Source organism: Neoarius graeffei, chromosome 5 (assembly GCF_027579695.1).
Source record: "Neoarius graeffei isolate fNeoGra1 chromosome 5, fNeoGra1.pri, whole genome shotgun sequence".
NCBI classification, from domain to species: Eukaryota; Metazoa; Chordata; class Actinopteri; order Siluriformes; family Ariidae; genus Neoarius; species Neoarius graeffei.
The window spans coordinates 14,459,838-14,487,455 of NC_083573.1; the positions used below are offsets into that span (position 1 = coordinate 14,459,838).

Below are 27,618 nucleotides of genomic sequence, written 5' to 3' on the forward strand. Positions count from 1 at the left end.
ACTGGCCACATTATAAGGAACACCCATCCATACACCTCAAAGTGTGTCTTTGACTGTGGCATGGGTTTGAGCCAGATGGGCTGGTTTGAGTATTTCAGAAACTGCTGATCTCCTGGGGTTTTCACACACAACAATCTCTACACAGAATGTTGCGACAAACAAAAAACATTGACTGAATGACAGTTCTGTGGGTGGAAACAAACGCCTTGTTGATAAGAGTGGTCTGAGGAAAATGGCCAGATTGATTTGAGCTTTTTTGCCAGGAGGGATATAGTAACTCAGAGCAACTCTTTACAACCGTACTGAGCAGAAAAGCATCTCCGCATGCAACAGCAGAAGACCACATTGGGTTCCACTCCTGCAGCCAAGAACAGGAATCTTAGAATCAAGGGTGAGTGAGTGTACACAGCTTTACTAAAAACTGACAAATGAGGGCCATTGTTCATAGCCTGCAATGATATTTTAGCAGTCTTTGTCCAAATTAAATCAGTGAAAATTGACAAGGGGGCGGCGTGGTGGTGTAGTGGTTAGCACTGTCGCCTCACAGCAAGAAGGTTCTGGGTTTGAGCCCAGGGGCCTTTCTGTGTGGAGTTTGCATGTTCTCCACATGTCTGCGTGGGTTTCCTCCGGGTGCTCCGGTTTCCCCCACAGTCCAAAGACATGCAGGTTAGGCTAACTGGTGGATCTAAATTGACTGTCAGTGTGAATGTGAGTGGTTGTTTGTCTCTACACTACCGTTCAAAAGTTTGGGGTCACTTTGAAATTTCCTTATTTTTGAAAGAAAAGCACTGTTCTTTTCAATGAAGATCACGGTAAACTAATCAGAAATACACTATACATTGCTAATGTGGTAAATGACTATTCTCGCTGCAAATGTCTGGTTTTTGGTGCAATATCTACATAGGTGTATAGAGGCCCATTTCCAGCAACCATCACTCCAGTGTTCTAATAGTACAATGTGTTTGCTCATTGCCTCAGAAGGCTAATGGATGATTAGAAAACCCTTGTACAATCATGTTAGCACAGCTGAAAACAGTTTAGCTCTTTAGAGAAGCTATAAAACTGACCTTCCTTTGAGCAGATTGAGTTTCTGGAGCATCACATTTGTGGGGTCGATTAAATGCTCAAAATGGCCATAAAACTGTCTTGACTATATTTTCTATTCATTTTACAACTTATGGTGGCAAATAAAAAGTGTGACTTTTCATGGAAAACACAAAATTGTCTGAGTGACCCCAAACTTTTGAACGGTAGTGTATGTGTCAGCCCTGCGATGATCTGGCGACTTGTCCAGGGTGTACCCGCCTCTCGCCCAGTCAGTTGGGATAGGCTCCAGCTTGCCTGCAACCCTGCACAGGATAAGCGGTTCCGGATAATGGATGGATGGAAAATTGACAAGTTTGATATGCATTTTAAAAGATGTTTAATGTAATTAACTTGCAAAAGTACAAAGGAATGATCAAACATAGTGCAAAAGATTTAAAGTGCTACCATATTTTTATATCGTCTTACAGTTTCATATAGTAAAAGTACTCAAGTCGAAAAACAAGAATAAACACTTCACCTAAAATTTCTGTATTATATTGTTTACACCACAGAATGATTTTCTAATAAAAAGATGCTGACAGTGAAAGAGAATTGTTTACAACCCAAGGCTAGAAGAATGACTAGCAGGAAAGTGTTCGCACACGGTTATGTCTCAAAAAGTTCAGAGATTTAAAGCTCACACCAGTATACTCAGTTTCTGTCTTTGACAACAAGCATGAATCTCAATTTTGGTGGGTTGTGAAATCGATACAGAGAAAACTGCACACCTTTTGTTGAAGAGTACTACTCCCAGACCTGCTGAATTGGAACCATTGCCATGAAACAATAATGTCTCGCTATCTTTTCCTACTGTCTTCAATTCAATTCACGGTCTGTGTTTCGCTAGCAAACCATTTCTTATCCAATCCGTCAGGTTCTTTCTCTCCTAAACCTCAAACCTCTCTGTCCTCATCCACCTCTCTCCCCTCTCCATCTCACGCATTACACCAGCGGTTGTTTGTCTCCGGCAGTGGAAGCCAGAGACTCCACGCTGTTCTTGTAGATAGGCTTCTTCTGGGAGTGGTCATCACTGGAAAAGAGAAAAGGTAAGAATAAGGAATAGAGACGGAGAGAGCAGGGATCAGTTTATTTAAAAAAAAAAACAGCACTGAAAGAGAATGCAAAGTAAAATGGTACAAAAGTTACAAAAGAACATAATGGAATAGAAACAGCATGAAGCAGACTAGTGAGTGAGGCGCAGACGGGTCTGGTCTTTCTGGATAGTGCCGTGAGGATGAAATGCAAGAGGAACAGACATTGCACCCCACTGGCCCTCAGAAGAACTGCACAGTAAGAACGTCCTGGATCACTAATGGAGCCAGACCATCAGTCTTCAAATCGAGTACGACTCCATCATTACTCAGTGGCTTTGCAACCTGCTCTATTCCTAATCATCTGATACGTGTAACAAGAACATGTATCAGTAATTTCTGAGTTCCCTGTGAAATATGTTTATTTCTGTAATATCTCACAAAATATCAGGCCATCCTGTGGGTGAGAAGTTATTTAATTTGAGGGGATTCCTGAGCATGAAATCGCTCACTTTGCACAGACAAAGGAAGTCCATGTGTGTGTGTGCGTGCATGCGCAGGTTTACCTTTGACCATGCACTTGGTTACATCAATCTGTCGCTAAACAAACACTTGATCACACCGAGGGGCTTGCTGACATTTATTAGTTTGGTCCTGTTTTTCCTTTCCTTCACCTATAACATAACGTCTTTTCTTCTCGCTTTCCGTTACTGTAGTCGGTCTTTCACGTTTCATTCGCACACTCACGTCCTCCATTTTCCTCTCCTGTTTCAATTTTGCATCCCACAATGCCTTGCACGAACGGGGAAAGCCCACCACATGATACATGACGTAGTATCTTGTATTGGGTCATGGTGAAGCAGGAAAAAAAATAAAAAATAGTGAAGAATTTAGGGTCACGTGGCTCTAAATTCATTAATTGTTCTATTTAAAAAAAAAATTGGAAGTCTGTGATTCGAATTTAGTAGCTTTCGGTCCACTAAACAAAAAATTGGGTGTCGGGGAAAATTCTTTTTATGACCTACACTTGAAAAATCTGAAAGGCAGTCTACCTTTAAGCATGAGGATAAAAAAAATTAAATAGTAACATACAATATTAAATGCAGAGAATGGAGATACAGTATATAGCCTCCGACTATGTATATAGGGGATTTGACAACTGAGGTGCCGTTTGTGTTCAATGGATATTACGTTCACAAATATTTATTTTACTGTACATACATAAGTCAATAAATAAACTGATAAAATTAAAACACTAAGTCACAATTCACACTAAAAACAAAATCACTGTCCTGTTCCACTGTACGGTAAGTATATTTTTCCTTGAAATATAATCATTAAAATCTTTTATTACATCAATGTGTGAATCCATTTAACATCTCCTGCTGGATATATCCAGGATATGTATATTTTAGTGTTCCACAACATTCCCTCGACCCTGTTTCGCGAACGCAGTCACCTCTACGACGACAACATATTTGCAGTATTCCACGCATTCGCACGTTCTACGGGATATTACATCATCCAAACCTTAAGAGATGGGAAGAACTCATCTCATCTCATTATCTCTAGCCGCTTTATCCTGTTCTACAGGGTCGCAGGCAAGCTGGAGCCTATCCCAGCTGACTACGGGCGAAAGGCGGGGTACACCCTGGACAAGTTGCCAGGTCATCACAGGGCTGGCACATAGACACAGACAACCATTCACACTCACATTCACACCTACGGTCAATTTAGAGTCACCAGTTAACCTAACCTGCATGTCTTTGGACTGTGGGGGAAACCGGAGCACCCGGAGGAAACCCACGCGGACACGGGGAGAACATGCAAACTCCGCACAGAAAGGCCCTCGCTGGCCACGGGGCTCGAACCCGGACCTTCTTGCTGTGAGGCGACAGTGCTAACCACTACACCACCGTGCCGCCGATGGGAAGAACTTTTTTTTTTTTGTTCCTCTCTCTCGGGTGTCTATTGTGATTTTGACTGATAAGATCACTTTGAAAAACAAGCATGTTACCCAAAATATAGTTTATTCTTAATCTTAAAAATACATTTGAAGCAAATCTTAATGTCTTCATACCATTTATCATGGATGCTAATTCACCACATGTTTATTTACTCATTTCCTGTCAAAATGCAGACACTGCCAGCAAAGATAGCTTTAAAAAAATAATAAAGACCCTGTTTTTTGAATGGTTAAATGCATATTTTCTTTTTCTCAATGTTGAAAATGATAATTAATTTTAAAAAAGTGTTAGAAGAGCTGTTTAACTAACTTGTATGCCTCATATTGGACGTGCACATGTCCTCAAACCAGTGTGTTCTACTTACATCGGTCCCTTGCTCTTGTTCTGACTGGCCCGGCGGCACAAGAAGATCGCCATGGAGAGGATGATCACCAAAAGAACCACCACTATTGCGGACACGCCGAGATAAATCTGGGCATTTGTCGATTCGTACCAGGCAGCGTCCTCTGTGATGAACAAAGCAATTCGAATCATTTTCAGTCTTCTTAAGCACATCTCTACTCACACAGAGCTCTACCAAACCATTTAGCTTTACTGTAGGCGTAACCCAGTAGCTAACACGCCTTTAGATTCAGTGACTCATCACAGCCGCACACTCAAATATACACATGTAACCATTAACATGAGCCTCAGCCCAGCTCATAGAGCAATTAGTTTATTTGCTGCTTGGCCTTTTCACCAGGCCTGTGGTATCTCATTCAGGTATGACCGACCTGGCAGGACAGTGAGGCTGATGGTCCGTTTCTTGGTGAGGGAGCTGACAGATGGGTGCTGAGCCCTGCAGGTGTATTCCCCACTGTCCTGCAACCTCACTTGCTTCAGCTTTAGCTTACTGGATGGAACCACCCAGTCCTCTCCCTGCAGAGTGACACAGATACAGAATTATCCTGTAGCGTACAGTTAAAAGTACCGCGAGTTGGCCTAGTGGTTAGCATGTCTGCCTCTCGACCAGGAGATCGTGAGTGCTACTTGCGGTTGGGTCATACAAAAGACCGTCATAAAAATGGTACCTACTACCATCTAGCAAGGCACGCTGCAATACAGATGCGAGTAGGGAAGTCAAACTCTCGCAGTTACCAGAGGACCCCCACTGTAACCCTAGCTGTATAGGTGAGAGGCCGAGGGCTATGGAAACGGATAGTACTGGGACAGGAGACTCAGGCTACATCCACACAACGAGATTTTTTTTTTTTTTAGCGGGTAAAAAAAAAAAAAAAAACCACAACATCATGTCCACATGGGCAACGGATCAGTAAAATATCAGGTACATATGGCAACACAACGCTTGCTGAAAACGATGCAATTGAGGTTTTTCACCCACGTGACCAAGTCATGTGATGCATCGTTAGGCTGCCATTTTGGACGTCACGGCTCGAATCAGTTTGAATGCGAGGAAGGCGACAAACGAAAAACATAAAAGAAAAAGGAGCGAGATGCAGAAAACACCTTCACTATCCAGCGACGTAGGGCATTTACAGGGCGAGCAGAGGGAGAGGTATTTGCAAAAATTGAGGTTAGCAGGCTTAGAGAACGACGTTTACCTGCTTCCACCAGGATTGTTCACTGACGTACGGAAGTACACGAAGCCCTCGTCTTTACCTGACTTCGGCCCACATGATCTGTATACCTATGTCGTTAAAAACCCATCGCCATACACAGGTATTGATCTGAAAGCGTATAAGAGTTTGGATGCCTACAAATATTTTGCGTCAGGCTGGGTAACATGCCTACATCAGTGGGTCGTCCCTGGAGCCGGTGGTCGCCATCTGATTACAGCTAAGGTTTGTTCACATTTTCATTTACTTTCGGTCCGCAGGATAAACAAAATGTTATTAAATGTCATTGAAATAACTTCTTAGTCTGTTGAGACATGGCCCGTTATAAATTTGCTGTTACCAGGCAATGACCAAGAACTGTATTATTAGGATCGGTGTCTGTGTTGTAGCAGTGTACTAGCAGCTAGCTGTTAGCACTAGCTAATGTCAACAACATAGTAGCTAGTATTTACGTTCAGTCATTTGGATGACTGTTAAAACCTTTCAGTCTCAAGTTTTTCCTTTACTGTATTTACTAGTTTACTGTAATTATGATCCGGCAGCTATTTACACTGGATCCAGTGTAAATAGCTGCCGGAGCGCGCTCCGGCTTGCTCCCCCTCAAATTAAGCAGCGCGCTCCGGCTTGCTCCCGGGAGCAAGCCGGACCGTGCTGCTTAATTTGAGGGGGAGCAAGCCGGAGCGCGCTCCAGAACCTTGGCCAGAGCACTCCGGGAGCAAGCCGGAGCGTGCTGCTTAATTTGAGGGGGAGCAAGCCGGAGTGCGCTCCGGAACCTCAGCCGGAGCACTCCGGGAGCAAGCCGGAGCGTGCTGCTTAATTTGAGGAGGAGCAAGCCGGAGCGCGCTCCGGCAGCTATTTACACTGGATCCAGTGTCTAACACATTTTTTTTTCAAGCTGGTTCTCCCTCTCTGTCTGCAGCGTTAGTATGTAGCTTGACCTTCAAAATGGCGGACACCGGCGCGTCACGTGACCCTGTGACGTCAGGTGAAAAACCTCAATACACATGCCACACCTTTACGTGCGCTGTAAGAAGGTCCCATCGGAGACACCAGAACAATAGAAGAAGTAGGACGCATGCGCATAAACCCCTTCTTCTACCCGGCGTGCTGCTTGTTCTAGTCATGTGGTTGTGACGTCATCGTAAACAAATCCGTTCTACTCATCCAGACGACTTCACAACGGCGCCGTTGCCAGATTTTTCCACTCTGGAAACCGTTCTCAAAAAAAATATCGTTTTGGGGCACCCAAAACGCCGGTGCCGTGGGGACGCCAGGCCGAAACAATAAAAACTTATCGGATTCACCTGAATCCGTTGCCGTGTGGACAGGGCCTCAGATTCTGGTGTGAGAGGGACTTTGACGTTTTGTACGGTTTAAAAATAATGAGTGAGGAAAAAGAACCAATGAATAGAAACTGAACGTTGAAAAGAAATTGAAAACAATTAACATTACCATACAAATTACAGTACTTTCGGCATGGCTTGTCAAAGAAAGTGTAATGAAGCTAAAGAAAGAGCTGAGCTAATTTTTCACCGAGTCCTGATAATCCTGCTGCTAAACCATTGTTCCACCAAAACACTCTTGGTTGCTCTTCCTACGTAAAACTAAGGAGATCTGAATGGAGCGGAGTTTACTGACATTTAAGAATTACACTGTAACTGGGTAAGGGATCGAGTATTTCTCCCAAAATTCTCCTCGAGCTGGTCAATAAGTATTAGACCTTGTCACACTCTACAATCATTGACGAAGTTAGTCAGTGATTAGTCATGAAATGTCCTCTTCACCCTTTTCCCTAATGCACTTTGAATCACGATCAGATGACACTAAGCGAGAGAATTCAGTGATGCTCACTGATGATGTTCAGCAGAGTTCTTGCATCTTAATAAAGGAGCACCACAGGCTTCCATTTAAGTATATTTACTCTGTAGATGACAAGGCCATTAAAAAAAAAAAAAAAAAAAAAAAGCAGGGTGCACAGTTTTATGCTGGTGACCACAATATTCCATTAGAGCAGTGTACGTACGTTCTCATTGCTTTTGGGTGTATGTCTTTACATTCCCCTTGATGTGCTTTTTCAGCATCTTGTGCTTCAAATGACAAACCTCATTTATAACCAGGAGGCAAAACCACTGCCTTTCACAATCAACTCGCTCATTGCTGCAGTACACACAGCAAGTGCATTCCTTATTGTTACAAGAGTAAGATCTAATGCACTGAATTTCGTTTCCGAAAATGTCCATTACCTCTTTGAACCAGGAGTACTGAGGAGTCTCAGAGGCAGAGGTAGAGCAGTCCAGCTCCACGTCGTCCCCTAGTGGTATACGCAGGTGGTCCTGTGTGGTGAGGTAGCGAGAGAACATGTTGGTGCCGGTTCTGCTCACCGACACTTCTCGCAAATCTGAGGAAGTTAGTGGAGGAAACGATAATGGGTTAAAAGATAGTCAACAAGAAGACATGGTCATCACTATCCCCCTGCCACGAGCATTTTATGAAGACCTTAACACTTATGACCTTATAAGCCCATTGCTTTAATATTGACTTATGATGTCGTAAGTGCTACGACGCCTTCATAAAACGCTACCCGGCTTTTTTCAGTAGCATGAGCAGGCAAAGTTTCATTGATGGAGCTTGTGTAGTTTCTGAGAAAGCCTGTCCAGATTGAGTCCACTTGTACAAAGTCCAGTAACGAAACTCAAGGGCCATAACTCTGAAAATTATTTCTCTTAAATAATTTCCGAACTCAATTTAAATCATGACCAGTAGTATGAGCACGCAAAATATCATTCCTGTAGCTTATGTAGTTTCTGAGAAAACTTGTCCAGATTGAAATGGACGGACTCCATTCCTATATTCCCCTGTGCACTTTGTGGTGGGGGATAAATATGAGGAGACATGATGCATATGACGGAGCTAGTTAAACAGCATCACCTAGCATGCAATTTAAAAAGAAAAAAAAAAATTATGTCACGTTACATACAAAGTGTACCGGCGAGTGGCCTAGTGGTTAGCGTGTCTGTCTCTTGATCGGTTGGGTCGTACCAAAGACCATCATAAAAATGGTGCCTTCTGGCAAGGCACGCTGCAATATGGATGCGAGTGGGGAGTCAAACTCTCGCGGTTACCAGAGGACTAGCCCCCCCACTGTAACCCTAGCTAGCTATGTAATATAGGCAAGAGGCCAAGGGCTACGAAACAAACGCACCATGAATGGTGCGGGAAGGACTTTGTCATACAAAGCACCTTTAAACAAGTTCCTCTCAAGCCTATTTTTACACTAATTTCAGCCGTCGTCGGATTGATGGATAACATGTTCTCCGTGCCGGATTATATGATAAAGATCTTCTTAATGATATTAAATGTGATTAAAGAAAATAACTATATTCTGCTTACATCATCAATCAGGGTGATCTGGGTTTGTTCAGAGAAAAGGGGTGCGCAAATAGAAGCATTCTTCACTCCGCTTGAGGTAATAAGGGTATTAATACTGTATTTCTTTCTGCTAGCAGGTTTTGTTTCAACTTTGCCATTACAGTACTTTTAGTTTGCTGTGTGAGTTTTGCGTATTGGTGGATTTTAAACGAGCATCATGGCAGCGCTTGAAATTTTCAAAATGACACTAATCAGTTGCCAGTGAGCAGAGGTGGACGAAGTACCCAACTTCATTACTTAAGTCAAAGTACAGATCCTGTTGGTCAAATGTTAGTCCGATACAAGTGAAAGTTGTCCAGTCAAATTTTTACTTAAGTACTGAAGGATTTGCTTTTAAAAATACTTAAGTATTAAAAGTACATTTTCTGTCAACACATCGTTGTATTATTGCCACGACGCCGTTACCAAAGACAGAAATGTGAATTCACAAAATGAAAGCATGCTGTGCCATCATGGTGGTTTAATGTAAAGCTAGCTGGTCACTGAAACTCCACCTGACATGCTAGCAAACTCTTTTCAAACTCAAAATCATATTGGGTAGCTAATGCTGATAGAAAAGAAAGATTTCTACATTGTTTATTTGGCAAGATTATGCTGAAACGTTTCTGAAAGGACTTCAGATAAGTTGACGTTAATCATGTTAGCGTAACTCCATTTTTACATGCTAACTAACAGTGTCCAAGTTAACTAGCTATGTGTTAACGTTAGCCGCGGACAAGGCTACAGCAGCTTGGTGGGCAAATCCATAGAAAGTGATTTGACTAACCAGACTGCATAGCTATGATTGCAATGTTATCGCTAGCTCTAAAAGCACAGACAACTTCATTGCAAGCTTTCTCTTGGAATAAAACGTTTATATACCTCAATATGCTTCCGCAGGTTGGATGGCGAGTTTTTATAGGCCGTGATGTGGTTCATTTTCAGCAAACATTTAAAATGAAATGAATCTTTATTCCTTTCAGGAGACTGAAACATGTGACCAAAATATACCACATCACACCATACTTCTCCACTACTATTAGCATCAGCCAACTCCGTGGCTTGCTAGCTAAGTGCCAAACCAGCCCACACCAGTATGGGCCATGAGTGCGTGTATTCTCCAGAAGAACCGCCTCCTTCCATTCTGCCATCAACTGATCGTGTTAAATAACGCTGCTGTGAAATCACTGAGCTTGATTTTATACAATCTATGGACGTGGCGTAACCCTAGTGATTACTGATAGGCTGTCTCAGTGTAGCCTGGGCCCGCCCATCCTAAGTGTGACGCAACACGAGGGCCTGTTGCGAGCTTAGTCTGGCAAGGCAAGCTATCTACAGCTCTTCCAAGCTCCCGAAAAATCGGGAGCCAATCAACTTTGAGCATCTCCAACGGCCCTGGGTAGAGGCGTGTTCAAGGCACTGACGTAGTAGAACTGCGACCGGAAGCCATAGATTGTTTACAGAATCTATGCCGGAAGCGCTTCATTCACTAGAAACATTACAAACATGGAGCAAGTTCTCATTGAAAACGGAGCAAAGAGCAGCCCTGGAGGTATTTATTGAAAGGAAGGACGTTTTCGCCTTGCTCCCGACCGGCTTCTGTAAGAGTTTAATCTACCAGTTAGCCCCGTCGCGTCACATACGTCAGAGGAAAGAGTGATGTGATTGGTTTAAGCTTCGTCACAGCCTTTTCTGGCTTCGACCAGTAGCAAACTGAGGCATTTCAGGGAGGCGGGTCAACCACGCACTTTGGGAAACGGTTGGGCTTAATATCTTTGCCAGACCAAATGCTCGCAGAGCTTTGAAGTCGCGTTAGCCAGACTAGTCTCAGTGTCACCTGTGAAAAAACCAATCATGTTTTAGAAAAACAAACAAACAAAAAAAAACATCCACTTTCAAAGCTGCTTCATAGTAATGAGTAACGAGGACCTTGACAGAAATGTAGTGGAGTGAGAAGTACAATATTTGCCTTTCAAATGTAGTGAAGTTAAAGTCATAAGTTTCCAAAAAAAAATAAAGTACAGCTACTCAAAAAGTGTACTTAAGTACAGTACTCAAGTAAATGCACTTTGTTACTGTCCACCTCTGCCAGTGAGAACGTCACATTATGCGCTCTAAAACTCTTAAACCAAAAGAATTCGATCTGAGAAAATCGTACGTTGTAAAGCCGGCTTACGGCCATTCAACAATTCTCCAATGCTGCATGAGTGGTCAGTTAAAAATGTCCCTGCGTCCTGAAGGAACAACATACATGTTATTTACTAGCTGGGAGGTCTGTATCGTGAAATACCGTGACCGAGGTCTTGAAAGTACTGAGCGAGGCCCTCTGGGCCGAGGTTAGTATTCAAGGCCGAGGTCATGGTATTTCACCATACGGGCCAACATTAAGCTGGTAAATAATATTTATTTTTCCTTTACCAAATTCTAACAAAGAACGAGAGCACCCGAAAGGGAAAACCGAGGCGAGACGCCATTTTGAATCCTCATTCACGGCTGTAATGCAAATTGCTTTCTCCTCGGTATACAAGTGCACTTCCATGGCAGGAAAAAAAACTATATAGGTCTATGCCGCCTATGTACCGTAGTCCCCTATTTATACAAATAGGAGTCACTCACCCATGTTTTTGCTCGGCGTTAGCAAGTTACAGGTTTTTAGCTTTCTCCTGAAATGTTTTCTTTTGTTTCTTCTTCCTCAGGGTAGTAAAACTCGCTTTCGCTGTGAACACTGTCGTTATCGCTATCCATGCTGTAAAATTAATGCTATTCTCCTGAGAAATACTGGAAAAAATTTAAGATTTTTGATAATCTTATAAATAAATCTTATATAAAAAAAAATGTTGACAAAAAAATGCTATTATGTTTGTTGTTGTTGTGAACGAGCGAGTCACCAGAGGTCCGTAACCGGGGTCTGTAACTGAAGTCCGTACCGTAGGATACGAACCCGCTCGCCAGCCAATCAGAACGCAGGATTTGGACCATGAAAAAAATAATAGCCTTTATTCTCAAAATCTGCTAAGCGTCATGTATCGTGTACCAAAAACTGAAAGGAAAAAAGTAAGAACACGAGTAACATTAGCGGTCATAACTTCTATATATGAAATGGATAATTACACGAGAGCTATAGTATATGGGATGCTTTTTCAACACTAACGTGTAACATGATCATGCTCCTTTCTGGGTTTCTTCCCAGACATAGAGAAATCCTGGCCTTACAGCAAAGAACTTACAGCTCTGAGACTGATCAATAGAAATAATAATTATGGTCGATGAAGTCTCGGTTCACCATAATAATACGTGTAATGGGTCTTTTCTTCATATATGTGTGCATTGACTTGTTCCATTAATCCTTCTATCTACCCCGCTACGCTTTTCTGATAAGCTGCCATTATCGACTCGTTCAGAGACAGAGTGTAACCTACCGCTCAATATTAAGCCCAGCTGTGTCATGTTGAAAGAATAATAATTTTCCCTCTGCCTCAGCTCTTGTATGTAGTATAGTTTCAGAATACCGTTTTCAACTTGAGTCACGTGAGCTAGACTTGCCACACAAGATATCTTACATCAGCAGCTCTCACGCTTTATAATTACATGGTAAACACCAGACACTTGAAAAACCTGATTTGGGTTGCGAGTTTAACGCGGTGACTGTTTTCTTGAAGGATGTGGAAGAATACCGATAATGACTTTGCATGCTTTACGTCGAACTTAAGTGTGAAAATCATGTCTATATTACAGAGTATACTGTATCTTTAAGTCATTTTGATCCATGTGTTTGATCGGGTGTGAAAATTTAACACATGATGAACTAAACCGGGGGGTTAGTCACAGTCATGTGACTTCCACCTTTTATTTGTGTTCACATCTGATCTGTGTGCACACACCTGCCATTTTCATGGGTGCAAGTATAAATTTTTCAAAAACCTGAAAAGTCTGACAAAGTCAGATGTGCATGCAGGGGGTACATGCAAACATTTATAATAAAAATAGTTATATGATTTGCATATCCACATCAAATGTTTAATACATTTCATCAATTCATCTGAAATAATATTTCAAGTACAAGGCTTGATATTTCAAAACATCTAGCAACTACTAATTTAAATGTTGAAATAACCAATTTTTAATATGCTTTTGCTATGATAGCTTTTTTACAATATATACACAGCTTGAGTTAAAATAAGGGGCCACATGTCTTGATGTCCTCAGAAACTCCTGGATTTTAGCAAATAACAAGATTCAGCTTTTTCCATATACAAAAATATCTATATTTTATAATCCATTACTGACGACAAATGAGTTTTCAACCTAACAACCACGTTAGAAAAGATGATAAAAAAGCTAACAAACTTATTTCAAGACCTACCTTGACTGTCTTTGAACAGCAGTCACGATACGCAACTCCCGGGACGTCCGGTTTTCTCAGCCATATTCCCCATTTGTCACCGTTTTTGTCACACTCGCTTAACCATACCCATCTCCATTTATTTCTAGACGTCTTTTCTAATTCTTTTGTATTGGAGCCTTCCGATAAAAACTTCATTTTGACATATTTTGATCAGCAACCAGAAGCAAAGCACGTGGATCTGTCGCAAGGGAGGGAAGCGAAATAAGGCTTATTATAAAAGCTGAAGTTTCATTGGACGGCAGTTAACAGTGAGCCAATCAAAAGCACCGTTCTAACTTGCACCAAAAGAAACGGAGACTCATGGGAATAGCTGTGTTGGTTTGGTCGAACGTGCTACATGTGTGAAACATGATATCACACATGTATAACACCGTGAAACAACGGGCTAGTCAGGACCGCTCGTCGGTGAGCGGCGTATAAATTGAATGAGGTTTGTGGCGAAGACGAGATGAAAAGATTTGTCTCGTGCAGAGACTGTACTGCGGTAACCCGGTAATACACTGAGAGTGAGACAGTGAGAGGGCCACCCCCCCAAAAAAAAAATCTCAACGGGAGCTTCCGGCACATGCCAGAAAACTTGCACCCATGCATTGAGTTTTTAACGTCCATTTATATTGATAATAATTAAGCTGAGGATATACTGGATATTCAAAAAAAAAAAATCAATCCTACAGTTGTATTATTATTATTATTATTATACAATCAAAAGACATATCAGTGTCAGTGTGACATCCAGTGCTAACAAAGATAAAGGACTCACAGTGGACTGTTAGCGTATAAAGCAGTGATGAATTGTCCGCATCGGTGGTGTTGTCGGACACACAGCGGTACACTCCGGCAGACCAGGTCTGGGCTCTTCCCAAGCTAAGAAGCAGACGGCCATCTTCTCTCGTCACGTCCGCCTCGTACCCGAAACAGCGGCGGTAGTAATAGCCGTACCCGTATACATCCAGCCGATGCCACATGTGCATGTGCTGTGGGGGGGGGGGGAAGCAAAACATTTATATGAGGCCTCCTTAATATGAGTCACAACAAAAATTCTTGACTTTTCAAATGCGCCCCTCACTACATGATTCCTTACGACAGATTTCGTCCCGAAGATGCTTTTCAAGGTTTGACAGCTTTACGAGCAAAGATCTATAGAATTAATCTGCCGAATTTCAGTGCCACTGAACACTGCTTCAGTGGCAGATGCCATGAATCCTCCCAAGACCAATTGCTGTGATGTGTTAATTAAACAAAGTGAAAATGTTCTCTGTGGTCCCCTGAAATGCACACACTGCTCCGTGGAATTTGTTCTTTTGAATATCTTTCTTCACTAACAAAATCCCAATCTGCTGGTTTTTGTCCTTTTTTCCTCCGCTTAGGATTACACCGCAGAGACCTGATCATTATGATAATGAGTCACTTAAGTGAACCGGCTCATGCCGTGACGAAGAAGCCATCCAACCAGATCAGCCATTCGGACTCGTAAAGGAAACCAGCTTACAATTCTTTTAGTCTGCTTCATGCCTTAGAGCTGCATGCATTATAAAACATACTGTGCTGGAGATATTGCATCGCGGATGCATAATTGACCTCACCCTTGACATCTTTTCAAAGTGCACTGAGCTCATGTTGTGCTCAGATTCCGAGTCAAGACATTCCAGAGTCACGCGCTCTCCCTCCAGGACTGATTCAGTAGGACCTTTCACGAACAGAGTAGCTGCAAAACACACACACACACACATATATATATATACACACTTCAAGGAAGCACATCGTACACTGTAAAAATTAAACATTAAAAATCTTCTCCTTTCAATAGGTAACAGAGTTAAGTTGTGCTGCTCCACAAGGAAAGTCACAGAGCATAAATAGTTTCAACAGAGACGATTTCATAGCAACTGCAATTTGATTAGTTACCTGACCTAACTATAAAATTTCAAGTCTGAAACACACACAAACACACACTTAGTTTTCATGCTTTTGACCTGTAAAGAACCAAATACACGGTTTATTACTAGAATATAAATAAGACACTACAGTGGATATAAAAAAAGTGTACACACCCCATTAAAATGATCGGTTTTTATGATGTAAAAAAAATTAAACCACAATAAATCATTTCAAAAAACTTTTCCTACCTTTAATGTGACCTATAACCTGTACAATTCAATTGAAAAACAAGCAAATCTGTTGGGCGGGGGGGGGGGGGGGGGGGGGGGGGGGGACGACAATAAAAAATTTAAAACCTACAATAAGCGGGTTGCATAAGTGTGCACACGCTTAAACTAATACTTTGTTGAAGCCCCTTTTGATTTAATTACAGCATTCAGTCTTTTTGGGGTTGGAGTCTATCAGCCTGCCACATCTAGATTTGGCAATATTTGCCCACTCTTCCTTGCAAAAGCGCTCCAAATCTGTTAGATTGTGTGGGCATCTCTTGTGCACAGCCCTCTTCAGGTCACCGCACAGATTTTTAATTGGCTTTAGGTCTGGGCCGTTCCAAAACTTTTTTTGTGGTCATTGTCATTCTGAAAGATGAAATTCCTCTACATCTTCAGCTTTCTAACAGACACCTGAAGGTTTTGGGCCAAAATTGACTGGTATTTAGAACTGTTTGTAATTCCCTCCACCTTGACTAAAGCCCCTGTTCCAGCTGAAGAAAAAACAACCCCAAAACATGATACTGCCACCACCATGCTTCACCGTGGGGATGGTGTTCTTTTGGTGATGCGCAGTGTTGTTTTTACACCAAACATACCTTTTGGAATTGTGGCCAAAAAGTTCAGCCTTGGTTTCATCAGACCATAACACATTTTCCCACATGCTTTTGGGAGAGTTGATGGATTTCTTTTTTTTGCTAAATTTAGCTGGGCCTGGATGTTTTTCTTTGTAAGAAAAGGCTTCCGTCTTGCGACCTTACCCCATAGTCCAGATATATGGAGAATACGGGAGATTGTTGTTACATGTAGTACACAACCAGTACTTGCCAGAAATTCCTGCAGCTCCTTCAGTGTTGCTGTAGGCCTCTTGGCAGCCTCCCTGACCAATTTTCATCTTGTATTTTGATCAATTTTGGAGGGACGCCCAGTTCTCGGTCATGTCACTGTTGTCCCATATTTTCTCCACTTCTTGATGACTGTCTTCACTGTGCTCCATGGTATATCTACTGCCATGGAAATGTTTTTGTCCCCTTCTCCTGACTGATACCTTTCAACAATGAGATCCCTTTGATGCTTTGTAAGCTCTCTGTGAACCCTGGCTTTTGCTGGAGGATGCAACTGAGTAAATGTCTGAACTTTATTTGGGGTTAATCATGTAATGTTTCCCTGTTTGCACACTGACTAAACTAACTTATATAAGAATACTGGGACGCACACTGGACATAACTGACTGGTCGTTTATTCCACCATTTAGAAGATAACATACAAATCTCACGGGAGCACTGGGATAATGCCTGGGGACTACAGTGTCCCTTTCAGGAAATACAGTCAGGATGTTACATCTCCCTTCTTAAAAGAAAAATGGCATCACAAACACAAAATATTAATTTCATGAACAGAACACTTGTGTTTAAAACACTTAGGATATATGACATTCAATTGGTTAACACAACAGTTGTGCTTGGGGCACTAAAGAGAAAATTACATTCCATTCATTAACTTCATGAACGTGTGATTAAGGCACTTGTAAGGAATCTGAAAAGTACATTCTTTGGTCATTAGTGTCATTGCTAAATGTAAACAAGTACAGGCAGCAGAGATAAGATAAGTGCACTGAATTCAGTAGCATTCTAGGTAGGAAGAAAAGTGTAGATTTCTTGTAAGATTCAGGTCACATGTAAGTGGACTCAGGTAGTGAACTCTTTTTTTTTTTTTAGGTAACAGGTAAGTCAACAACAACAAACAACAGGCAAGTTAACGCATTTTCAAGTAACAGGTGAATCAAGTGACAGGTAAGTAGATTTTTTTTTTTTTGGACAGCGATCCGCCTACACCCTTAACATTACAGGTCGAGAACTTGCCTTGGCCTGGAAATGCAGCCAGACCTTGTTGTGTAACCAGGGTGATGTTGGTCTGCGGGTCTCGGGTGGTTGGTAAGTGCAGGGTGTGGGGGCTGTGTGTTGTTGGTGTGCATGTCTGCGTGTTGCATGTCTGCGTGTTGCGTGTCCCTGGTGTCTCTGCTTTCACGAAGGTACCAGCGGTTGCACCGCAGAGTCTGTCCATCTCCTGTCTGCACATGGTAGCTCCTATGTGTGTGCGCGCACGTGTTACCGTCGCAGGTCTCCATGAGCCGTCATCCTGATGGAAGCGGACAGGTGCGCCAACAGGTAAGTGAGGCAGTGCCTTGGTACCCCTGTTGAAGTACACTTGTTGACGGTGTTGGCATGCCTTTCGCCAATCTTGTACGGCTTTCCGGGGTACAACCTGTGGCTGCAGCTGCCTGCTGGTCACTGGGAGTACGGAGCATAGTTGTCGGCTCATCAGAAGCTGGGCAGGTGATTGGAGGTTGTCCACTGGAGTGTTCCTGTACTCCAGCAGAGCGAGGTAGGGGTCTCTGTTTCCAGCTTTTGCTTTGTCCAGCATGCGCTTTGCCGTCTGGACAGTCTTTTCGGCGAGGCCATTGCTCTGGGGGTAACGTGGACTGGTGGTGGTGTGGGTGAAACCCCATGCGTTGGCGAAACCCCATGCGTTGGCGAAGCGGCGGAACTCCTCAGAGCTGTAGCACGGTCCGTTGTCGCTGATGACTGTCTCTGCAATGCCGTGATGAGCAAATGCGGATTTGAGTTTGGAGATTACCGCAGATGAGGTGTAGCTGGTAAGCCTCTCCATTTTGAAGAATCTACTGTAGTAATCTACAATGATGATGAACGCTTGAGTGTTCCATGTAAAGACGTCTGTACCTACTGCTTTCCATGGTCTCTCGGGTACGTCGTGTGACAGCAGGGGTTCTCTAGGGTTGGCACCACGTCTTTCTTGGCATATGCTGCACTGTCCCACTGTTGTGTCAATCTGTTTGCCCATCCCAGGCCAGAACAGGAGGTCTCTCGCTCTGTGTTTGCTTTTTTCCACGCCCATGTGTCCTGTGAGTATGCATTGGATCACGTTTCCTCTGAGGCTCAGAGGGACTATTATCTTCTCACCTTTGAAAAGTATGCCTTCCATCTCAGAAATCTCATATCGGTGATTCCAATATTCCTGGATGCTGGGTGGGCATTTCTTCCTGTTGTCAGGCCATCCATTCTGTGTGGCTCTTTTGAGCGCAGTGAGCTGTGGATCCTGTGCTGTCACGTCCTTGATCTCCAGTAGCTTGCTGTCACTCACTGGAACAGTACTCATGAGTGTGTGTACCTGTACTTTCATGCTCTCCATGAGGCTGTGGTCGTGGTGCTCAATGGACTTCTGGGACAACGTGTCAGTGACTGGAATGTCCTTACCGGGGAGGTGGGTGATGTGGATGTCGTATTTCTGGAGCTGTAGTATCATCCTCTGTAACCACAGTGGTGCTGCAGCCAGTGGTTTTCGGAGGATTGCTTCTAGCGGTTTGTGGTCGGACTCTACAATCACCCGCTGTCCATACATATACTCATGAAAGCGCTTGCAGCCGAATAACACTGCATACAGTTCCTTTTCTATCTGAGCATAGTTCACTTCGGTACTGTTGAGTGACTTGGAAGCATAGGCTATGGGCTTTTCCTCTTGGAGCATGACCGCACTGACACCACATTTTGAAGCATCTACCTGGAGTCTCAGTTCTTTATGAGGATCAAAGTACGCTAGCACGGGGTGATGTGTTATTAGTTCCTTCATCTGCATGAATGTTTTGTCGTGGTTTTTGTCCCATAGGAACTCGCTGTCCTGCTTTAACAGTTGACGCAATGGTGCATTTACCTCAGAGAGGCGTGGTGTGAACCTGGCCAAGTAGTTGGCCATTCCAAGGATGGTTTCCAACTCCCCTCTGTTTGTGGGTGGCTGCATTTCTCTTATCGCCTTCACCTTCACTGGGTCCAGCTTGACTCCTTCACACGATAGCATATGGCCGAAGTAGCTGACCTCTGGCACGCAGATTTGGCACTTGTCAGGGTTCAGCCTTACCCCTCTTTCTCTCGTGCGTCTCAGCATGGCCCTGAGGTTGTAGTCATGTTCAAGCTTTGTTTTACCAAAAACCAGTACATCATCGACAATGGCGGCTACGCCTGGAAGGCCTTCGTACGTTTCGTCAACACGTCTCTGGAATTCATCTTGAGCGGAATTGATTCCAAATGGCAACCTTAGGAACCTGTATCTGCCGAAGGGGGTGTTGAATGTTGTTAGCAGGGAAGAAGGTTTACTCAACTTTATGGCCCAGTTGCCTGATCTGGCGTCGAGGATGCTGAAATACTTCGCTCCAGTGAGCTTCGTGGTGACATCCTCCAACGTTGGTAATAAGTAGTGGGGCCTTTGGATCACTTTGTTGAGGGCTCTGGGGTCCAGGCAGACCCTCAGCTTACCAGTCTGGGGCTTTTCTATGACTACGAGGGCGTTAACCCACTCCGTGGGCTATGTCACTTTGCAGATCACATTGCTCTCTTCCATCTTATCAAGCTCCTGTTTCAGTCTCTCTCGCAGAGCGATTGGTACTCTCCGTGGGGGGTATACTACTGGTGTGGCATGTGGGTTGACATGGAGGTTGCACTCCCCTGGAAATTCACCTATGCCCTGGAAGACGTCGGCATATTCCTTGAGAAGGCTGTCTCTGTCTGTGCACGGCTTCACCTCTTCTTCACCCACGGCCAGTATCAACTTGATTAGTTTTAAGTCCAAGCTAGCTCTCATCCCTAGGATGGGTGGTGCTTTGGTGTCAACTATGTAGAAGTCAGGTGTGATGGAGGTGTTCTTGTACTTGCATTTTAAACGACAGGTGCCCTTCACTTGGAGGAACTCTCCCCCATAGCTGGTGAGTCTTTGGGTAGCTGGTGTTATAGCAGTATCACTGAACAGTCTTTCAAACATGTGTAGGGATATTGCATTAGTCTGTGCGCCAGTGTCAATTTTAAATTTAACTTTGAGTTCCAACTTCAATTTCAGCATAAGCCTGTTCGTTATGTTTTCCTGTGTTTTCAGTTGTAAGTTCATCAATAAATAATTCTACTTGTTCGTTGTCAGTGTCTTCTTCTACTGTATGTATGGCTTTCCTTGCATACGCGTTTGTGTGTATATTGTTTTGACTTGCAGCCTTTTGCAAAGTGATTTAATTTCTTACATTTCATACACTGCTTGCCTTTGGCTGGGCAGGTGCCATCTTTGGTGGTGTGCAGGTCTCCACACCGGTCACATTCACTGCCTCTGTGCGCTGTGGCTAACTCTCCTGGCTGAGCTTTGAAACTCGTGTTTGTTCGTTTGTGTTCGTTAGTCATGTGTTCGTTTGTGTTCAGATCTTCGGCCTATGGCGTGTACAGTGTCGATGTTAAGGTCCTTGCCTCCCACCATCTCCTTGAGCTGGGTTTGCGCTAGCTCGTGAGAGCGCGCGATGCCTATGGCCTTGTCTAGCGTTAGCTCTGCGCCATGGCTAAGCAGCTTTTTCCGCACTCGCAGTGAATTCATTGCAAAGACAATGCAGTCTCGCACCATCTCGTCACTGTTTGGATACCCACAGTCTTTAACGAACAGCTTTAGTTCAGTGACAAAGTGTTCAAAAGTTTCCCCATTCCCTTGCATTTTCTCATGGAAGCGATATCTTGCATATATTAGGTTAGACTTTGGTGTGAGATATTCAGTGTACTTATCGTAGTATGTTTGTAGTTTCTTTGCATCATCATCTGTTAATGTCCATGTGTTAAAAACGCCCCGCCCTTTCTCCCCGATCCATAAGAGAAGGTAACTGCACTTGTCCTGTTCCGGTTTCTCCCTCAGAGGTCCGGAGAACATCAGCTCTGCGTACTGTTTGAAACATCACCACGCTTCAGGAAAGTTCGATGAATCCCAATCCATCTTGGGTGCTGGAACGCCGAAACTGTCCATTTTCGATGAGAACGTAAGTAGTCGAGCCTCTACTCTGACACCATGTAATGTTTCCCTGTTTGCACACTGGCTAAACTAACTTGTATAAGAATACTGGGACGCACACTGGACATAACTGACTGGTCGTTTATTCCACCATTTAGAAGATAACATACAAATCTCACGGGAGCACTGGGATAATGCCCGGGGGCTACGGTGTCCCTTTCAGGACATACAGTCAGGATGTTACAAATCAGAGTCATTTTAATTGATGGCAGGTGTGAACCCAAAAAGACTGAATACTGTGATTAAATCAAAAGGTGCTTCAACAAAGTAGTGTAAGGGTGTGCACACTTATGCAACCAGCTTATTGTACGTTTATATTTTTACAGTTTTCCCCCTAACAGATCTGTTTGTTTTTCAACTGAATTGTACAGATTACAGGTCACATTAAAGGTGGGAAAGTTTTGGAATTATTTCTCGTGGTCTCATTTTTTTTTTTACATCAGAAAAACCTATCATTTTAACGGGGTGTGTACACTTTTTATATCCACCGTAGATTAAAAGGAGCCAAGTCAGTTCCAGAAAAACTGTTAAGGGGAACAATCAAAGGAACTTCCTGAACGCTGTGCCAGTCATGCTCTCCAGATGCCAGCGGTATTCGTGTTATGAAAACAGTCATGTGTGTAACTGGCTATACTTGCAATATTGCAGATGGTGAACTTGGTACAGTGCGAGTATATATATATATATATATATATATATATATATATATATATATATATATATATATATATATATACACACACACACACATACACAATACCATGGAAAAACACCCTATTATTTTAGTTTTAGTTTAGATTTCCAAACATTCATTTTTCCAGGACAAAATGTTACAGAAAAAAAACCAAAAACATTTGCACGTCAGTAAATAAAGCAGCATATTACATAACCGACCACTTTTCAAACAAAAAAAAAAAAAGGCGGCTGCTGGGTTTTGCTGCAGAAATAAGAAGGAAGTGTGACAGTCAAAGTCTCCAGAAGAACTGGTTCTGCATGATACTCAGTAAAACCTGACAGCTTATTTCCTTATAAAACTGCACACATTGTACCTGAGGCTACAATTATTTTTTTTTTAAGCAAAGGGCTGTCACACCCAATACTGACTTTGTTTCATTTATTACTGTTTACTGCTCTTTGCAGCATTTTTTAAATTGAGAAACATTTACGCTCATTTCAAAGTAGTAGTCTCAGGTACAATTTGTGCAGTTTTACGAGGAAATTTGCTGGTAGGTTTTACTGAGCATCTTGCAGATCCAGCAACAATTCTTACAATGGCGTTAAAAAAAAAAAAAAAAGAGCTGAGTTGTGGGATAATACTCCATCCATTATCTGTAGCCGCTTATTCTGTTCTACAGGGTCGCAGCCAAGCTGGAGCCTATCCCAGCTGACTATGGGCGAGAGGCAGGGTACACCCCTGGACAAGTCGCCAGGATATCACAGGGCTGACACAGACACAGACTCACACAGATTCACACTCACATTCACACCTACGGTCAATTTAGAGCCACCAATTAGCCTAACCTGCATGTCTTTGGACTGTGGGGGAAACCGGAGCACCCGGAAGAAACCCACGCGGACACGGGGAGAACATGCAAACTCCGCACAGAAAGGCCCCTGTCAGCCACTGTACTCAAACCCAGAACCTTCTTGCTGTGAGGCGACAGCGCTAACCACTACACCACTGTGCCGCCACGGGTAATGCTCTGAAGTTAAAATTTTACATTTATGAGAAAAAAAAACTGGATATTCTCCATGATTTTCAAGTCAAATATTTGGGGAGAAAAAAAAAAAAAAAACCTTCATACTTTCCAGCTACCTGGCTGCAGTGCATCCTGAGAAATGCAGTGGAAAATTTCTTTGCACTTTATTCTTTTAGATTTCACGATTGAGAAGGAAAGACTTTCATAACTCCCCTATAACTCTACTGTAACTCTCAGGTCAGTTGTGACATCGGTTTTGTGATGACATTGATCCAACCTTGCAAAGTGAAAATCTGATTCCTTGACCCTCCCCCCCCAAAAAAAACCCAAACATTTTACCAAGCTTTTTTTCTCATAAATGTTTTACTTTCTAAGCTCAGAATTTCTGAGGTTTTTTTTCCCCCTCTTCCTCCTCGGTATACAAATGCACTTCCATGGCAGGAAAAAAAAAACAAACAAAAAACTACATTTTGCCGCCTATATAGTCCCTTATTTATACAAATAGGAGTCATTCAGGATTCAGCCATGTTTTTGCTCGGCGTTAGCAACAGTTAAAGGTTTTTAGCTTTCTCCTGAAATGTTTTCTTTTATTTCTTCTTCCTCAGGGTAGTAAAACTCACTTTCGCTGTGAACACTCATTATCGCTATCCATGCTGTAAAATTAATGCTATTCTCTTGAGAAATGCTGGCAAAAAATAAGATTTTTGATTATATTATAAAAAAATCTTATTAAAAAAAAAAAAAAAAAGATAAATGTTGACAAAAAATGCTACCATGTTTGTTGTTGTTGTGAACGAGCGAGTCGCTAGAGGTCCATAACCGGGGTCCGTACCGTAGGATATGGACCCGCTTGCCAGCCAATCAGAGCGTGGGATTTGGACCACAAAAAATAAAAATAAAAATAACTATCATCTCTTAAAACACCAGAGTTGTTCGTTTTCTCATAAATCTAGGAAATTCTGCTTTGGTTTATCTCAGAATATTACTTCAGTGGCCCTAATATGCTGTTGTACATGCTTGCTTCTTATTTTTACAGCAAAAACCAGCATTATGTTTTTGTTGTTTTTCTGTCTGAAAAGTCGTCTCTTACTCCCTTACTGACACATGATCATTTTGCTGTCACATTTAGCTGTGCTGGAAAACTAATCTTTGGCAATCTAAAATGTTTTTGTACTGAATCGATAATGTAGTCATCATAAGATAAAAAATCTATAACAAAAAGTCTGTACTAAAAAAGAAGTAGGGTAGAGAAGACGTTTGTACCGACAGTACTGTATACTACACTGTATTGTATTATAATAAATGCAATGAAAATCCCAATTGTAATAATTTATTGTCATGTTGCCGTTACGGTGAATGAGAGCCCATCCTCAGTGTTTCTGCTGTAGAATTAGAGAAAGTGTACAATCCTGTTGAGCTGCTTGATCAAAAAGAGGAAGAAGGTTCTTTGTGATGGCGCAGTTTGAGAAGGAAGGTGTAGGGGAAGTCCAGGTGCTTTCTGGTTCTTCTTGTTATGAAGAGAAAGTATACAGGACCGTAAACATGAAGTTGCTCTCATCTGACTCAGTGACATTTTCGTTTTCTCTTCTCATTTTTAATTCTACTTTAACTTGGAGGTTCTTCCCCAGAAAGACAAACAGAGAAACAACCACAGTGACAGGTCTAACCCTAACTCTTCATGAGTTCTGACTACTTCTTGCCTCATTTTACAACACACTTAAATAAGCATTTAAATTAGTACACCTTTGTTTATTTTTCTGTGTCATATTTATTCATTACCATTCCCCAGAAACCTTGTAAAACTCGAAACAGAAAAGTTTATTATTATCAGTACAAGCTCAGTTATCCAGCTCTATAATACATACCTGGTCTTATTTCACCTCATTTGCATAAAAGAACATTCTAGAAAATGGAAATACAGTATGTAGAAAATAAACTTCCGGGATAGGATATTATTATACTGGAGATATTTACCTGTGGTATTCTGCGAGAATGCGAAAATAACCGCTGTGAGCAGGACGAACAGCCTCATGCTGTTGTTTTTTGTTTTTGTTGTTTTTAATCAGATATTTTCTACCTCTTCAGTGTTTGAAAATAAACTTCTCTAAAGCGAAAGGTTATTTATCAGGGTTGGGGGCGTGGCCTCAATTGTTTTGCGTGCCATTCACACTGGGTGACTGGGTCACATTGCACAATGTGTTTTTATCTCTTGCTTTTATTTGTATTATTATTAAAAGAGTACACCTTTGTTTATTTTTCTGTGTCATATTTATTCATTACCATTCCCCAGAAACCTTGTAAAACTCGAAACAGAAAAGTTTATTATTATCAGTACAAGCTCAGTTATCCAGCTCTATAATACATACCTGGTCTTATTTCACCTCATTTGCATAAAAGAACATTCTAGAAAATGGAAATACAGTATGTAGAAAATAAACTTCCGGGATAGGATATTATTATACTGGAGATATTTACCTGTGGTATTCTGCGAGAATGCGAAAATAACCGCTGTGAGCAGGACGAACAGCCTCATGCTGTTGTTTTTTGTTTTTGTTGTTTTTAATCAGATATTTTCTACCTCTTCAGTGTTTGAAAATAAACTTCTCTAAAGCGAAAGGTTATTTATCAGGGTTGGGGGCGTGGCCTCAATTGTTTTGCGTGCCATTCACACTGGGTGACTGGGTCACATTGCACAATGTGTTTTTATCTCTTGCTTTTATTTGTATTATTATTAAAAGAGTACACCTTTGTTTATTTTTCTGTGTCATATTTTTTTATTCATTACCATTCCCCAGAAACCTCGTAAATAAATATATAATTTTTATATAAATATACAATTTTTGTAATTATCTATTTATATAGATATTCATGAAGTGTGTATATATGGTATATATTTTTATAGGTGTATTAATGTAGTTTGGATTGTTAAAAGGGGTGGGAAATTTAAAAAGTATTGTACTTCTTCCCACTCCTTTTTCGAACAATGTGCGGTGTTTTGTAACGTCTTAGCGCTTTGTTATTTTATTTATTTTTTAATTTCTCGTTTTCTTTCTTTTGTATGTACAAATAGTCACATACATTTTTATACATGTTCGAAATAATAATAATTAAAAAAAAAACTCGAAAGAGAAGTCCACTCGTTTATTATGATCAGTATAATAATAGCTCAATTACCCAGCTCTATAATACATACCTGGTCTTATTTCACCTCATTTGCATAAAAGAACATTCTAGAAAATGGAAATACAGTATGTAGAAAATAAACTTCCGGGATAGGATATTATTATACTGGAGGTATTTACCTGTGGTATTCCGCGAGAATGCGAAAATAACCGCTGTGAGCAGGACGAACAGCCTCATGTTGTTGTTGTTGGTGGGTTTTTTTCTTGTATTTTAATCGGTATTTTCTTCTTCCTCAGCGTTTGAAAATAAACTTCTCTAAAGCGAAAGTTTGCTCTGGTTATTTATTAGGGCTGGGGGGCGGAGCTAACGAGCATGGCTGGGGGCGTGGCCTCAATTGTTTTGCTTGTTATTCAATCTGGGTGACTGGGTCACATTACACGCTGTGTTTTTATCTCTTGCTTTTATTATTATTTATTATTTTAAATTTTAACTCGAATCAAATCAAATTAAACCAAAAACTGTTTGCTTATAGAAATCTCCTTAAACGGTGTAGCTCGGCGCTTATTTAGTCTAGTCCAGGTGCACGCGCGTCAGTCTCCGTTGCGTCACCTGTCTCCATGGAGACAAGACCTGGATCAGGTTAGAGCCTAGTTTAATGACAGAGCCTAGTTTAATAACAAACAAACTTATTTTTGGCTGAAAAATAAACTTCCTAGCTTATTCGGACACGCAGTTGGGAAAAAAAAACCCTCTTAATTATTAAAAAGTTGGATTCTGCTTTGACAAAGTCTCTGTATTAATATTTATAGGTCATACATTTTTATTTCGCTGTGGTTTAATGTTTTATAGCAGAAGGGGGGAAAGGTTTGCATGGGAAACGGTGCTTTTCTTTTCTGCTCAGGTATCTGAGGAACAAAAGAGAGAAGTGGGGCAGCTGAAGTAATCTCTGCATGGGGCTTTTTTTGAAAACAGCAAGTCTAAACGAGCCAGTCTGGCAAAGTGAAAATGCACAAAAAGGCAGAAAGGAAATTTGTTAATGTGCACGCGTCATTGTGTCATGACTTGCTGGTGTAAGAACCTTTCAATACTGTAGAAGTTCATTCGAGGCTGATGTTGGGGGGGGTTCTTCTTCTTCTTTTCTTTTTCCATGCTGTGCTTGTGCTCGGTTAAGCGTTTAAGGACACGCTGAAGTTGTATAGCATTCCAAGCGTGGAAGGTGTCTTATATAACAGTGTTGACACACATCCATCCA

At 41.9% G+C, this 27,618-nt stretch overlaps 1 protein-coding gene across 2 annotated transcripts; it reads right to left on the reverse strand.

The window, feature by feature from the left end:
* Positions 1–1,399: 1,399 nt before the first annotated feature.
* Positions 1,400–26,716, reverse strand: si:ch211-79k12.1 (uncharacterized protein LOC568891 homolog). Of its 2 annotated transcripts, none has more exons than XM_060921241.1 (7): positions 26,546–26,716; positions 15,097–15,218; positions 14,274–14,487; positions 7,944–8,098; positions 4,858–5,002; positions 4,449–4,590; positions 1,400–2,116 (listed from the first exon to the last, which is right to left on the reverse strand). In XM_060921241.1, the coding sequence occupies exons 1-7, from the start codon at positions 26,601–26,603 to the stop codon at positions 2,029–2,031; spliced, it is 924 nt and encodes a 307-aa protein (XP_060777224.1). In that variant the 5' UTR covers positions 26,604–26,716; the 3' UTR covers positions 1,400–2,028. The 2 variants fall into 2 exon arrangements, with proteins under 2 accessions (XP_060777224.1, XP_060777226.1); XM_060921243.1 differs by lacking the exon at positions 26,546–26,716 and adding an exon at positions 25,218–25,327.
* Between the last annotated feature and the right edge of the window lie 902 nt (positions 26,717–27,618).